Here is a 13,429-nt window from a genome sequence, read left to right on the forward strand (position 1 = left end):
GTAAAATGGGAATTCTGTGATAAAAAATATAGGAAATCAGGGTTTTTCTAATTGAACTTGGAAGTATTTATTTTGTGCAGTTTCATGTAATCAATCAAGTGCAAAAGCACCACGTTACCAGATATCAGGTTGACATTTTCTGAAGCTGAATAATGGAAGTTTGATAACATTTGACTGATACAGATACATATGAGATGGGGAATTAATAGGTGTGGAGAGTTTTGAAATTTGAGGAGTTTAATGGCTACAGTGAAGGGCACAATAGATGGTGCTTGCCACAGCAAGGAAAGGATACCCCAAGAGGTTTACGGGTAAAAGGATTGAGGATATATAAAAAGTTTATTCCAGGAAGGTTATAAACAGATGTGGTGCCATTTCATCATTTTCTTCCTCCTATCTACAGATTCATCTTTTTATTAAATAATTGAACAATAAAACCCTCATACGTCCCGTCCTAAATTTAAGAAGAAAAACTCCTTTTTTTTTAAAGGAGGGAGTGCTGCTGTGCAATTCATTGCTGCTCAAAATTTTACATTTCTCCATTAATATAAACAACAGTAAATGTTATCGTATGTCTCCTTTGACACAATTAAAATTATGCTTCATATTCTAATGAGTATTATGGGATTAAGTAAATTTATTTTCGACCTGGTTTTGACTCGAACCATTTGGTGAATTTTTAATTATTTAAAATATGGTTTGGGGGGTAAATCGGATTTGTTCGTGTCTTCTTTTTCTGGCAGTGGTGTGGTTTTTCCATTAAAATGTTTATTCAGAACAAGAGCACATGCTTCCAATAGAAGGCCAGTACTACAGTAACAAAGCCTGAAGTCACTGCCTAAGAGTACCAGAATTTTCTGATGCAAACTTACTTCCCTGGTGGAATTTGTCATTTTTTCTCGGATTACATTGTACCCATCTTCATACCAACATTTTGGTCCTTGAATTTTGCCCTTAAGGGCAAGCACAGTAAATACAATTAGCTATGTAAATGTTGAATGTCTCATCCTGAAAGGGAGTTAGCCTGGGATTCAGTGAGATATTTGTACAATTTAAATCTTCGCTGCAAACTGATCATAGTCCCCCTCATCATTGCATGTTTGGAATGCAGCCAGCCAGTACATCCAATCTGAAATAACTATTTTGGTCAGATATTCCCATTTATTTTTTTTTACTTTTTGATCTTACTGTGATAGACATAGGTTGTGTTAGAATTTGTGTGCATAATATAGAAATTTCAGGTTCTATGTATTACAGGTTTCCCGACACTGGTATTGTTTCTCAAGCTCAGTGGCTGGAAGCCCTTGAAGGTGAAGGTGTATGTGTGTGTGTGTGTGTGCCAATGCTCACTGGTGTATCATGTCTACCTACAGACTATTTTTAACTTAATAACAAGTGTTAATGAAAGAAAATGTGATAATAAAGTGAAAAGAGAAGCCGGTGCTGCCATGAGTCTTTTATTTGTACAAACAGCTTGAGTCTAATACAGCAGACAGTAGATGGTGAAGAGGGTACATTGGAACATCATTGGTTGGGTGCTATTGCTTGTGGGCAAAACTATCTACTTGCCTAGTTCTGACTCAAATCAATCAACCAAATCTTGTGGAGGTTTCATATCAGTTGTTTTCTTGGTTTCAAACTCCATTTTTCAATTTACCTCTGGTGAGAATTCAAACGTATATTCTCATCAGGTCAGGCAGCATGTGCGGTGGGAAGTACACAGATAACAATTTGGGTCAGGGGCCTTCGGACCGTCTAAATGTTAATGAACATTTTACTTTTATTAAGGTTTAAGCCATATTATGGACTTTGAGACAACATACTTGGTGAATAATATACAGCGCCCTCCATAATGTTTGGGACAAAGACCCATCATTTATTTATTTGCCTCTGTACTTCACAATTTGAGATTTGTAATGGTAAAAAATCACATCCCCCGGCCACCATAATGTCTGTTTATACATAGTCCCCCTGTTTCAGGGCACCATAATGTTTGGGACACATGGCTTCATGGGTGTTTGTAATTGCTCAGGTGTGTTTAATTGCCTCCTTGATGCAGGTATAAGAGAGCTCTCAGCACCTAGTCTTTCCTCCTGTCTTTCTATCACCTTTGGAAACTTTTATTGCTGTTTATCAACATGAGGACCAAGGTTGTGCCAATGAAAGTCAAAAAAGCCATTATGAGACTGAGAAACAAGAATAAAACTGTTAGAGACATCAGCCAAACCTTAGGTTTACCAAAATGAACCGTTTGGAACATTGAAAAGAAAGAGAGCACCAGTGAGCTTACTAATTGCAAAGGGACTGGCAGGCCAAGGAAGACCTCCACAGTTGATGACAGAAGAATTCTCTCTATAATATAGAAAAATCCCCAAACACCTGTCTGACAGATCAGAAACACTCTTCAGGAGTCAGGATTTGTCAATGACCGCTGTCCGCAGAAGACTTCATGAACAGAAATACAGAGGCTACACTGCAAGATGCAAACCACTGGTTAGCCACAAAAATAGGATGGCCAGGTTACAGTTTGCCAAGAAGTACTTGGAGCAACCACAGTACTGGAAAAAGGTCTTGTGGACAGATGAGACGCAGATTAACATATGGAGGAAAGTATGGAGGAGAGAAGGAACAGCCCAAGATCCAAAGCATACCACCTCATCTGTGAAACACGGTGGTGGGGCATGCCTGGGCATGTATTGTTGCTGAAGGTACTGGCTCACTTATCTTCATTGATGATACAACTGCTGATGGTAGTAGCATAATGAATTCTGAAGTGATTTGAAGCATCCTATCTGCTCAAGTTCAAACAAATGCCTCAAAACGAATTGGCCGGCAGTTCATTCTATAGCAAGACAATGATCCCAAACATACTGCTAAAGCAACAAAGCTAAAAAATGGACGATTCTTGAGTGGCCAAGTCAATCACGCGATCTGAACCCAACTGAGCATGCCTTTTGTATGCTGAAGAGGAAGTAGCCCCCAAAACAAGCATAGGCTAAAGATGGCTGCAATACAGCCCTGGCAGAGCAACATCAGAGAAGACACCCAGCAACTGGTGATGTCCATGAATCGCAGACTTCAAGCAGTCATTGCATGCAAAGGATATGCAACAAGATACTAAACATGACTACTTTCTTTTACATGACATTGCGGTGTCCCAAACATGATGGTGCCCTGAAATGGGGGAACTATGTATAAACACTGCTGTCATTTCTACATGGTGAAACCAAAATGTATAAAAATGGCCTTTATTAAGATCTGATAATGTGCACTTTAACCACGTGATTTCTTTCTGTTACAAATCTTAAATTGTGGAGTACAGAGGCAAATAAATAAATGATGGGTCTTTGTACCAAACATTATGGAGGACTATGTAAATGTATTTTGAGGGGAAACTGGACATGTAGATGAAGAAACAGAAAGTCATAAGGTAGATGAAGGCAGTACTGGTGCAGCATTAGAGTTGCTGACTTACAGCGCCAGAGACCCGGGTTCGATCCTGACTACAGGTGCTGTATGTTAGGAGTTTGTATGTTCTCCCTGTGATTGCGTGGAATTTTTCTGGGTGCTACGGTTTCCTTCCACACTCCAAAGACGTACGGTTTTGTAGGTTAATTGGCTTCGATTAAAAAAAGTACATTGTTCCTACTGTGTAAGATAGTGCTAGTGTATGGGGTGTTTGCTGGTTGGCACGGACTTGGTGGGCCGAAGGGCCTGTTTCTACGCTGTATCTCTAAAGTCTAAAAGTAAACTCATGGGAGGCAGAAGGACACAAAGTGCTGGAGCAGGTCAGGCAGCATCTCTTGAGAACATGGATAGGTGACGTTTTGGGTTGAGAGTTGTGCAGTGTCTTAACACTGGCATAAACCAGCTGAAACAAAAAACTAATATTTGTGCTGTCATTTCTGTTGTAGCCTATACTGGGATTTCTAGATTTTAAATAATTGATACCCAAATTTTAAAGGGAATTATTGATCGTTTGACTATCATCTGCCTGACTTTTCCTTAACCTCCTTCTGGCCAAAACATGGAACAATATTGAAAGAAGCAGAATTTAAATCTTGTAACATTTCAGGATTATCTGGAAATTATCCAACTTTAACTACCAATCAGGTCTTAAACGTCATGTTTCATTGTCACAAACCTGACACCACATAGAAAAGTTGGCTGCCACCCACTATCCAACTACATAGAAACATAGAAAAATTAGGTGCAGGAGGAGGCCATTCGGCCCTTCGAGCCTGCACCGCCATTCAATATGATCATGGCTGATCATCCAACTCAGTATCCCGTACCTGCCTTCTCTCCATACCCCCTGATCCCCTTAGCCACAAGGGCCACATCTAACTCCCTCTTAAATATAGCCAATGAACTGGCCTCGACTACCCTCTGTGGCAGAGAGTTCCAGAGATTCACCACTCTCTGTGTGAAAAAAGTTCTCCCCATCTCGGTTTTAAAGGATTTCCCCCTTATCCTTAAGCTGTGACCCCTTGTCCTGGACTTCCCCAACATCGGGAGCAATCTTCCTGCATCTAGCCTGTCCAACCCCTTAAGAATATTGTAAGTTTCTATAAGATCCCCTCTCAATCTCCTAAATTCCAGAGAGTATAAACCAAGTCTATCCAGTCTTTCTTCATAAGACAGTCCTGACATCCCAGGAATCAGTCTGGTGAACCTTCTCTGCACTCCCTCTATGGCAATAATGTCCTTCCTCAGATTTGGAGACCAAAACTGTACGCAATACTCCAGGTGTGGTCTCACCAAGACCCTGTACAACTGCAGTAGAACCTCCCTGCTCCTATACTCAAATCCTTTTGCAATGAAAGCTAACATACCATTCGCTTTCTTTACTGCCTGCTTGCCCTTCACTATATACGGGCAAGCACAGAAAAGGCAAATGGGAGTTCATCAACAAGGAAAAGGTAACAATTTCATACTCCACAGATGTTTCACAACCGTCTATTATGTTTTAATGCAAAATACTATTATGCTCTGTATATCTTCTATCACAAGATAACGTTAACCATTACATAAACATCACCAACTGTCCTTGTTTCCTTCCCGTTTTTTTCAACGTTCTGCTGTTGCTGAAATCAAATCCTACCACTGCTTTCCTTTTCACACTTCAAAAGCAGCTCAGAACCATTTCCATTTTGAATGTGATGCAGGAACGTGGAAGATAGAGGCAAATAAATAAATAAATAGATATAGATAAATAAATAGGAGGAAACAGATAACAAAAACAAAGTTTTTAAAAATGCCTGTGGCAATGCTTCTGATGGGGAGGAGGGATAGAAAATAATTATCAATGCGAGTTGGAATTGTGATTGAAGGGAAAAAAAGATCAGTCAAATGGGGTTAGAGACTACTTATTCAAATATACTAAGGTTAAAGCAGCAGCAAATGAACGGAGAAAGTCAGATGGAAAAAGGAGAAAGAGAGAGAGAATAAAGACTCAATGAAATAGGGTTGGATAAGGAAGTCCAACTGTACAAAGACATTTGATATGTTTTGCAGAAGAGCAGGTTATATCAGTTGAAAACCAAATACTACTCAGTTAAAAAAAAATGACTAATACCTATTATAAAGTAATTGTCTATGTATCAAAAGCACTGGCAGAAGAAAACTAGAATGGAGTATTCTTTAGATAATATGAAATTGAACAGTGGTTTTGTTCAGAAGGATTATTGTGCACTAATCACTGAATATTGGCCTTTATTGCAAATGGATACAAGATAAGAAATTATATATAATTATTCAATTATATAGCGTCTTCATGAGTCTACATTTGATATATTGTGAATACATCTGATCTTGATCCCCCAAAGAGGATTTATTTATGATATAGGAAGTGTTAACAAAGTTTCACCATATTAATTACTGGGAAGGAGGTTTGTCATACGAGGAGATATTCACAAAATTATTTTAAACGAATGAGAGGTATCTACATTCTTACAGGGATCGACATATAATACGTGATGGTATTATAATCTCAGTTTCCGAAGCTGACATCACAAGATCCTTCAGGAGGGTGAATCCTCGGAAAAAGTCTGGACCTGATGGTGTAACTGGTGACTTTCTCAAAACCTGTGCGTACCAACTGGCTGGAGCTTTTGCGGACATCTTCAACCTCTCATTACTGAGGTCTGAGATTCCCATCACATTTAAAAGAGCATCAATAATACCGATGCTCAAGAAGAGTCAGCTGACATGCCTCAATAACATCCGTGGTGATGAAGTGCTTTGAGAGGTTGGCTATGGTACATATCAACGATTACCTCAGCAAGAATATGGACCCACTACAATTTACCTAATGACAAGAGATCAACAGAGGATGTGATCTCGCTGGCTCTCCACTCTGCATTGGATCACTTAGACAATAAAAGCGCACTCATCAGGCTGTTCATTGACTAGAGCTCAACGTTCAACACCATCATCCTCTCCAAACTTTTTACCAACCTCAGGGAACTGGGTTGCTGAGCATCCCTTTGTAAGTGGACACTAGACTTCAAGGCAATTTAAATCTTGTAACATTTCAGGATTATCTGGAAATTATCCAACTTTAACTACCAATCAGGTCTTAAACGTCATGTTTCATTGTCACAAACCTGACACCACATAGAAAAGGTAATCTGTTTGTTTGGCTGCCACCCACTATCCAACTACATAGAAACATAGAAATTAGGTGCAGGAGGAGGCCATTCGGCCCTTCGAGCCTGCACCGCCATTCAATATGATCATGGCTGATCATCCAACTCAGTATCCCGTACCTGCCTTCTCTCCATACCCTCTGATCCCCTTAGCCACAAGGGCCACATCTAACTCCCTCTTAAATATAGCCAATGAACTGGCCTCGACTACCCTCTGTGGCAGAGAGTTCCAGAGATTCACCACTCTCTGTGTGAAAAAAGTTCTCCCCATCTCGGTTTTAAAGGATTTTCCCCTTATCCTTAAGCTGTGACCCCTTGTCCTGGACTTCCCCAACATCGGGAGCAATCTTCCTGCATCTAGCCTGTCCAACCCCTTAAGAATATTGTAAGTTTCTATAAGATCCCCTCTAATAAGACAGTCCTGACATCCCAGGAATCAGTCTGGTGAACCTTCTCTGCACTCCCTCTATGGCAATAATGTCCTTCCTCAGATTTGGAGACCAAAACTGTACGCAATACTCCAGGTGCGGTCTCACCAAGACCCTGTACAACTGCAGTAGGACCTCCCTGCTCCTTTACTCAAATCCTTTTGCTATGAAAGCTAACATAACATTCGCTTTCTTCACTGCCTGCTGCACCTGCATGCCTACTTTCAATGACTGGTGTACCATGACACCCAGGTCTCGCTGCATCTCCCCTTTTCCTAGTCGGCCACCATTTAGATAATAGTCTGCTTTCTGTTTTTTTGCCACCAAAATGGATAACCTCACATTTATCCACATTATACTGCATCTGCCAAACATTTGCCCACTCACCCAGCCTATCCAAGTCACCTTGCAGTCTCCTAGCATCCTCCTCACAGCTAACACTGCCCCCCCCCAGCTTAGTGTCATCCGCAAACTTGGAGATATTGCCTTCAATTCCCTCATCCAGATCATTAATATATATTGTAAATAGCTGGGGTCCCAGCACTGAGCCTTGCGGTACCCCACTAGTCACTGCCTGCCATTGTGAAAAGGACCCGTTTACTCTCTACTCTTTGCTTCCTGTTTGCCAGCCATTTCTCTATCCACATCAATACTGAACCCCCAATGCCATGTGCTTTAAGTTTGTATACTAATCCCTTATGTGGGACCTTGTCGAAAGTCTTCTGGAAATCCAGATACACCACATCCACTGGTTCTCACCTATCCACGCTACTAGTTACATCCTCACCACTCCTTCACCATTACAACATGATTGCAGTGTACATCAACCACAAAACGAGCAATGAAAATGTGTGAAGAGGACATCCCAAACCATAATTTCTATTAGTTTAAAAGAGCAGTAGTCACATTGCAACACACCCGACTTCAGGCCATGCAATATCCTGACTTGAAAATGTATCAGTGTTTCTGGAATTAATTAGCCAATATGGCTTTTGGAGCATCTTTCTTCACCACATGGACAGCAACATTCAAGAAGTAGCACTCCTTAATCTCCGAAGGATAGGTCGGGATGAGCAATAAATTCAGCTTCTTGCCCACAACCTTAGAAATAAAAATGGTTGCAAAGTTTAGGATTTCTCTTTAAATGCCGTTGAATTCAGCTGTCCAACAGTAAAGACTCAAGTGTTTCATCAAAAGTTTACTGCTCAGACATCAATTTGATTATACAATTATTAATATAATTTGTTTTCCTGAAGACCAATGGTAACCAGACTTTGCTTCCAAGATGTTTGACTTTCAGCCATCCTGCAAAGTCTTTCCCAAAAGACCACCACTTTGCCAAAGAATCCTTACTTTTCCTTCAGCAACAAATATGCTAACCATAGACTCGTATTATCAAGTACTATAGCTTCAATATTCTGGCCATCACCATTATACAGAAACCCAAATGAGATATCACATAAACACTGTACTTAAAATAGCAGTTCAGAGGCTGAATACCCTGTCATGAGTGACTTGTGTCCTGACATCCCAAAATCTTTCTAATGTCTCATCTCCAAGGCACAGGCCAGGAGGTTGATGATTTATCGGTAGCTGTGTGTGCCATCCACAAAATGCACAACAGGTATTTGCTAATAGATGTGATAGATGTAATAGGGCTATTTTTAAGAGCCCTACCTAGCTCTCTCTTGAAAGCATCCAGAAAACCTGCCTCCACCGCCCTCTGAGGCAGAGAATTCTACAGACTCACCACTCTCTGTGAGAAAAAGTGTTTCCTTGTCTCCGTTCTAAATGGCTTACTCCTTATTCTTAAACTGTGGCCCCTGGTTCTGGACTCCCCCAACATCGGGAACATGTTTCCTGCCTCAAGCGTGTCCAAGCCATTAACAATCTTATATGTTTCAATGAGATCCCTCTCATCCTTCTAAACTCCAGAGTGTACAAGCCCAGCTGCTCCATTTTCTTAGCATATGACAGTCCCGTCATCCCGGGAATTAACCTTGTAAACCTACGCTGCACTCCCTCAATAGAAAGAATGTCCTTCCTCAAATTAGGGGACCAAAACTGCACGCAATACTCCAGGTTTGGTCTCACTAGAGCTCTGTACAACTGCAGAAAGACCTCTTTGCTCCTATATTCGATTCCTCTTGTTATAAAAGCCAACATGCCATTCACTTTCTTCACTGTCTGCTGTACCTGCATGCTTACTACCATAGATTGATGTTCATGGACCCCCAGATCCCATTTTACTTCCCCTTTTCCCAATTTGACGCCATTTAGATAGTAATCTGCCTTCCTGTTTTTGCTACCAAAGTGGATAACCTCACATTTGTCCGCATTAAACTTCATCTGCCATGCATCTGCCCATTCCCCCAACCTGTCCAAGTCATCCTGCATTCTCATAGCATCCTCCTCACAGTTCACACTGCCACCCAGCTTTGTGTCATCTGCAAATTTGCTAATGGCTATTCTGAAGATATTAATTGTCTGGCACGTTTGTATTGTGAATGTGATATCACTTATTAGTCCATGTCCGTTGGTGTCCCTAACGTGTAGGGAAAGATGCTGGTTTAAATTGAAGGTAGACACAAACTGCTGGAGAAACTTAGCGAGACAAGCAGCATCTCTGGAGAGAAGGATTGGGTAACGTTTCGGGGCAAATTAAAGGAGAAGGGTCTCGACCCTAAACGTTACCCATTTCTTCTCTCCAGAGACGCTGCTTGTCCCGCTGAGTTACTCCAGCATTTGGTGTCCCAAACATGTTAGGTTAGCCATGACTCTTCAGACAGACGGTAATGAGAAAAGTTAACGAGAGTCCTTGGATGTGAAGGCTATGGGAAGCAATCTAATAATTCTGGAGAAACATCTTTACAGACTATTATAAAAACGACGCATAAAGTGTGGCAGAGACAGCTTGATGTATCTTTGGAATGCACAGATATGGTATGGAGACAGGCCCTTCGGCCCAGAGTCCATGCTGACCCGACCCTGATCCTACATCGTCATTTTACTCTCTCCATGTTCACATCAACCACCCACGCATTAGTTACAACGGACAATTAGCCTCGCAACCCGCACGTGTTCGGGATGTGGGAGGACGTGGAGCTTGCGCGCAGACAGCAGCCGAGGTCAGGGACGAACACGGGTCTCCGGGGCAGCGGTTCCGCAAGAATTAGCCGGTAGGATTTGAATGAGGACACGTGCGTAGATGCCAGCACGTTGCAACACCTACCACCTCGACGTTCCGACGCTGAAGCCCCGCCCACGCTGGCTGTTCCCTCCGCCGCCGCCGCCCCGCTGCCCAGTGACAGCGAGCGGTCGCTACTGCGCATGTGCGGGGGAAAGGCGCCGGTGTCGCGAAGTCTCTGCCGTCAATCAGTTTCGCTTCCGGTTGGCGGCCGCCGCGGACGGTGCGCCTGAGTTACAAGTGTGACATAGTGGCTTAAACACTCTTTCTAGACGCGCCGAGTGAGAGCAGACGCCAGCCATGGATATACCGGTGCCTCCTGAGGGTAAGTGCGGAAACGGTCTGATTTATAACTAAGCCGTTGCTAGCGAGCGTGATTGATGTTCTCGTGCAGCAGCGTCTGGGCCCCGCAAACTGGCCGCTGCAGTTGGACAAGTACGTCCCGCGGCCGCAGTGCGCATGCGGCCAGGACAGACAGTCGGTCCACGGCGCACGCGCGTGGATTTGGGACCCCCCCTTGCTCATGCGCAGAGCGCCGCTGTTGGCTGTTACTCCGGCTGTTGCATGCGCACGCAGGTGGTCGGGTCGGGCGCGGGTCGGGTTTGGGCCCCGTCGGCAGCAACTGATCTCCGGGGGCAGATTGGGAGCCCAGGTTGTGAGCCCACAACGTGGACCATTGTCCAACGTAAACCCTCAGAAGACAGAATAAACTGCATTTGCCGGAATCTGGAGGAAGACACAAAGTATTTGAGTAACTCAGTCGTTCAGGCAGAATTAGGGAAAAGCCAGGCTGAAGAAGAGTCACAAGTTCACAAGTTAGGAGTAGAATTAGGCCATTCGACCATTCAATCATGGCTGATCCCTGCCTCATAATCCCATTTTCCTGTCGTCACCCCATAACCCTTGACACCCGTTCTAATCAAGAATTTGTCTATCTCTGCGTAAAAATATCCACAGACTGGGCCTCCACAGCCCTCTGTGGCAATGAGTTCCACAGATTAACTACCCTCTGACTAAAGAAGTTCTTCCTCACCTCCTTTCTAAAAGAGCACCCTTTAATTCTGAGGCTATAACCTCTGGTCCTAGACTCCCCCACCAGTGGAAACATCCATTCCACATCCACTCTTTGCCTTTCATTATTCCGTAAGTTTCAATGAGGGTCCCCCTCAACCTTTTAAACTCCAGCGAGTAGAGGCCCAGTGCTGTCAAACGTTCATCATATGCTAACCCACTCATACCTGGAATCATTCTTGTAAACCTTGTCTGGACCCTCTCCAGAGCCAGCACATCCTCAGATATGGGGTCCAAATTTGCTCACGGTACTCCAAATGCCGCCTGACCAGCGCCTTATAGAGCGACTGCATGACATCAAAGGTAGACACAAAATGCTGGAGTAACTCAGCGGGACAGGCAGCATCTCTAGGGAGAAGGATCTTCAGAGATACTGCCTGTTCCGCTGAGTTACTCTAGCATTTTGTGCCAACCTTCGATTTAAACCAGCATCTGCAGTTCTTTCCTATACACTCAGCATTCCATCTCAGTTTTTGTGTTCCAGTCCTCGATATAAATGCTACCATTGAATTTGCCTTCCTTACTACCGATTTGACTTGCAAATTAACTTTTTGGGAGTCCTCCACCTCCGATTTCTGGATTTGCTCTCCATTCAGAAAATAATCTATGCCTTTATTCTTATTAGCAAAATGCATGTCTCCACACTTTGTTAGACTCAATTTCATCTGCCACTTCTCTCCCATTCTCCTAACCTGTCAAAGTCCTTCTGCAGTCCTTGCTTCCTCTACACTGCCTGTCCCTCTACCTATCTTAGCATCATCTGCAAACTTGGCCTCAAAGCCCATTTTGAGTCCCAACCCGAAATATTGTCTATGTATTCCCTCCCCAGATGCTGACCCGCTGAGTACCTCTAGTACTTTGTGGTAAACCTTCAGAATCTGTTAATATGACTGGTGTACATTATTTCAGCCACATTTGTATAAACGGTTCATCTCAATCTCATATTTTTGCTTCTTTTCAAACCATTATCTCCACTCACCATATGTCTGCTGTCCATTCTAATTTTGAACTTTACAATTTGAGAATGTTGTACTGACTTGAGACTACATGCCTCCTTGAGAATCCTTCAAATTCAGCAAATGTTGAACAAACAAATACATAATACATTTACAGTTAGTATCTTATCCATATACTGGAAAAACAATTAATAATTCACATGTAGAAGATGAAGATGGAAAGGCTGTTCAATGTTAAGTGGATTTGGGTTTGCCAGAGAGATAATTTTGGCTGCTCAGAGGGAAACTACTTTGCTTAATCTGGTTTGGTTTTTTTTGCCAGTAACACCAACTTCCATTTATTTAGCACATCAAATGCAAAAAAAAATCTGATGAACTAAATACTACTATTATACTGCAAAATATCCTGAGCTATGTGATATCTTAAAACTTATGACCCAAAATCAAGTATAAGAGGACCTTAAAGGAAAACCAAGAGGTAAAAAGTGAGAGAGATACTGGGAGGAAATTGTAAAGACAGTTATCATTGATGGAACAATTAAACTTGGTAAAGCTGAGGGCCAAAATTGAAAGAGAGTATTAATTCAGAGGGGGTAGAGCTGAATCTGATAAAGGAAAAGTAGAATATGCATAAGGAGGGTATTTGGAAGAAAGACTGGGGAAGTTTCAAAGTAATGATGTTGCTTGACAGGCTGCCGATGGTGGTAGCAGGCATGGAATTGTGATTGAACAAAACTTGTATGTTAGATGCGTTTAGATGGGCTTGGTCGACCTCTCGCTTACAGAAAGGCCAGTCAAGAGTGTTTTGGAAGTCTACTAGAAAAACTAAATGCATGAATGAGGGGAGATGAAGCAGGGATGTAGTCAGATGATATAAAGGTTGAAAATAGCAGTCTTTGTGATGAGCTTTGTGATAGAATGCATGTGATCTGAAACTAAATTTTGGATCAAGTATTAAGTGTTGCAATCAGTTTGAGGAATGCCGATGGAGGTGGTGGTTTGAAAACGGGCTTCATGAAGAGGACCAAGGGCAATTTGATTGAAATAACTTTTTTTTCAATATTGTAAGTCTCAGACTTATGGATGGGTCCAGCATTTTGTGATGAGCTAAAGCTGGATATTAGAACATCACTGCAT

The 13,429-nt window shown here is 42.4% G+C and overlaps 1 protein-coding gene across 3 annotated transcripts in view; it reads left to right on the forward strand.

The window, feature by feature from the left end:
* Nucleotides 1-10,432: 10,432 nt before the first annotated feature.
* Nucleotides 10,433-13,429, forward strand: part of cherp (calcium homeostasis endoplasmic reticulum protein) — a 61,528-nt gene continuing 58,531 nt past the window's right edge. For all 3 annotated transcript variants that reach the window (XM_055658721.1, XM_055658723.1, XM_055658722.1), the window contains exon 1: nt 10,433-10,590. In XM_055658721.1, coding sequence (XP_055514696.1) covers nt 10,566-10,590 — 25 coding nt within the window. In that variant the 5' untranslated portion in view covers nt 10,433-10,565. The remainder of the gene's footprint in view (nt 10,591-13,429) is intronic.

This window comes from Leucoraja erinacea, chromosome 29 (assembly GCF_028641065.1).
Source record: "Leucoraja erinacea ecotype New England chromosome 29, Leri_hhj_1, whole genome shotgun sequence".
NCBI lineage: Eukaryota > Metazoa > Chordata > Chondrichthyes > Rajiformes > Rajidae > Leucoraja > Leucoraja erinaceus.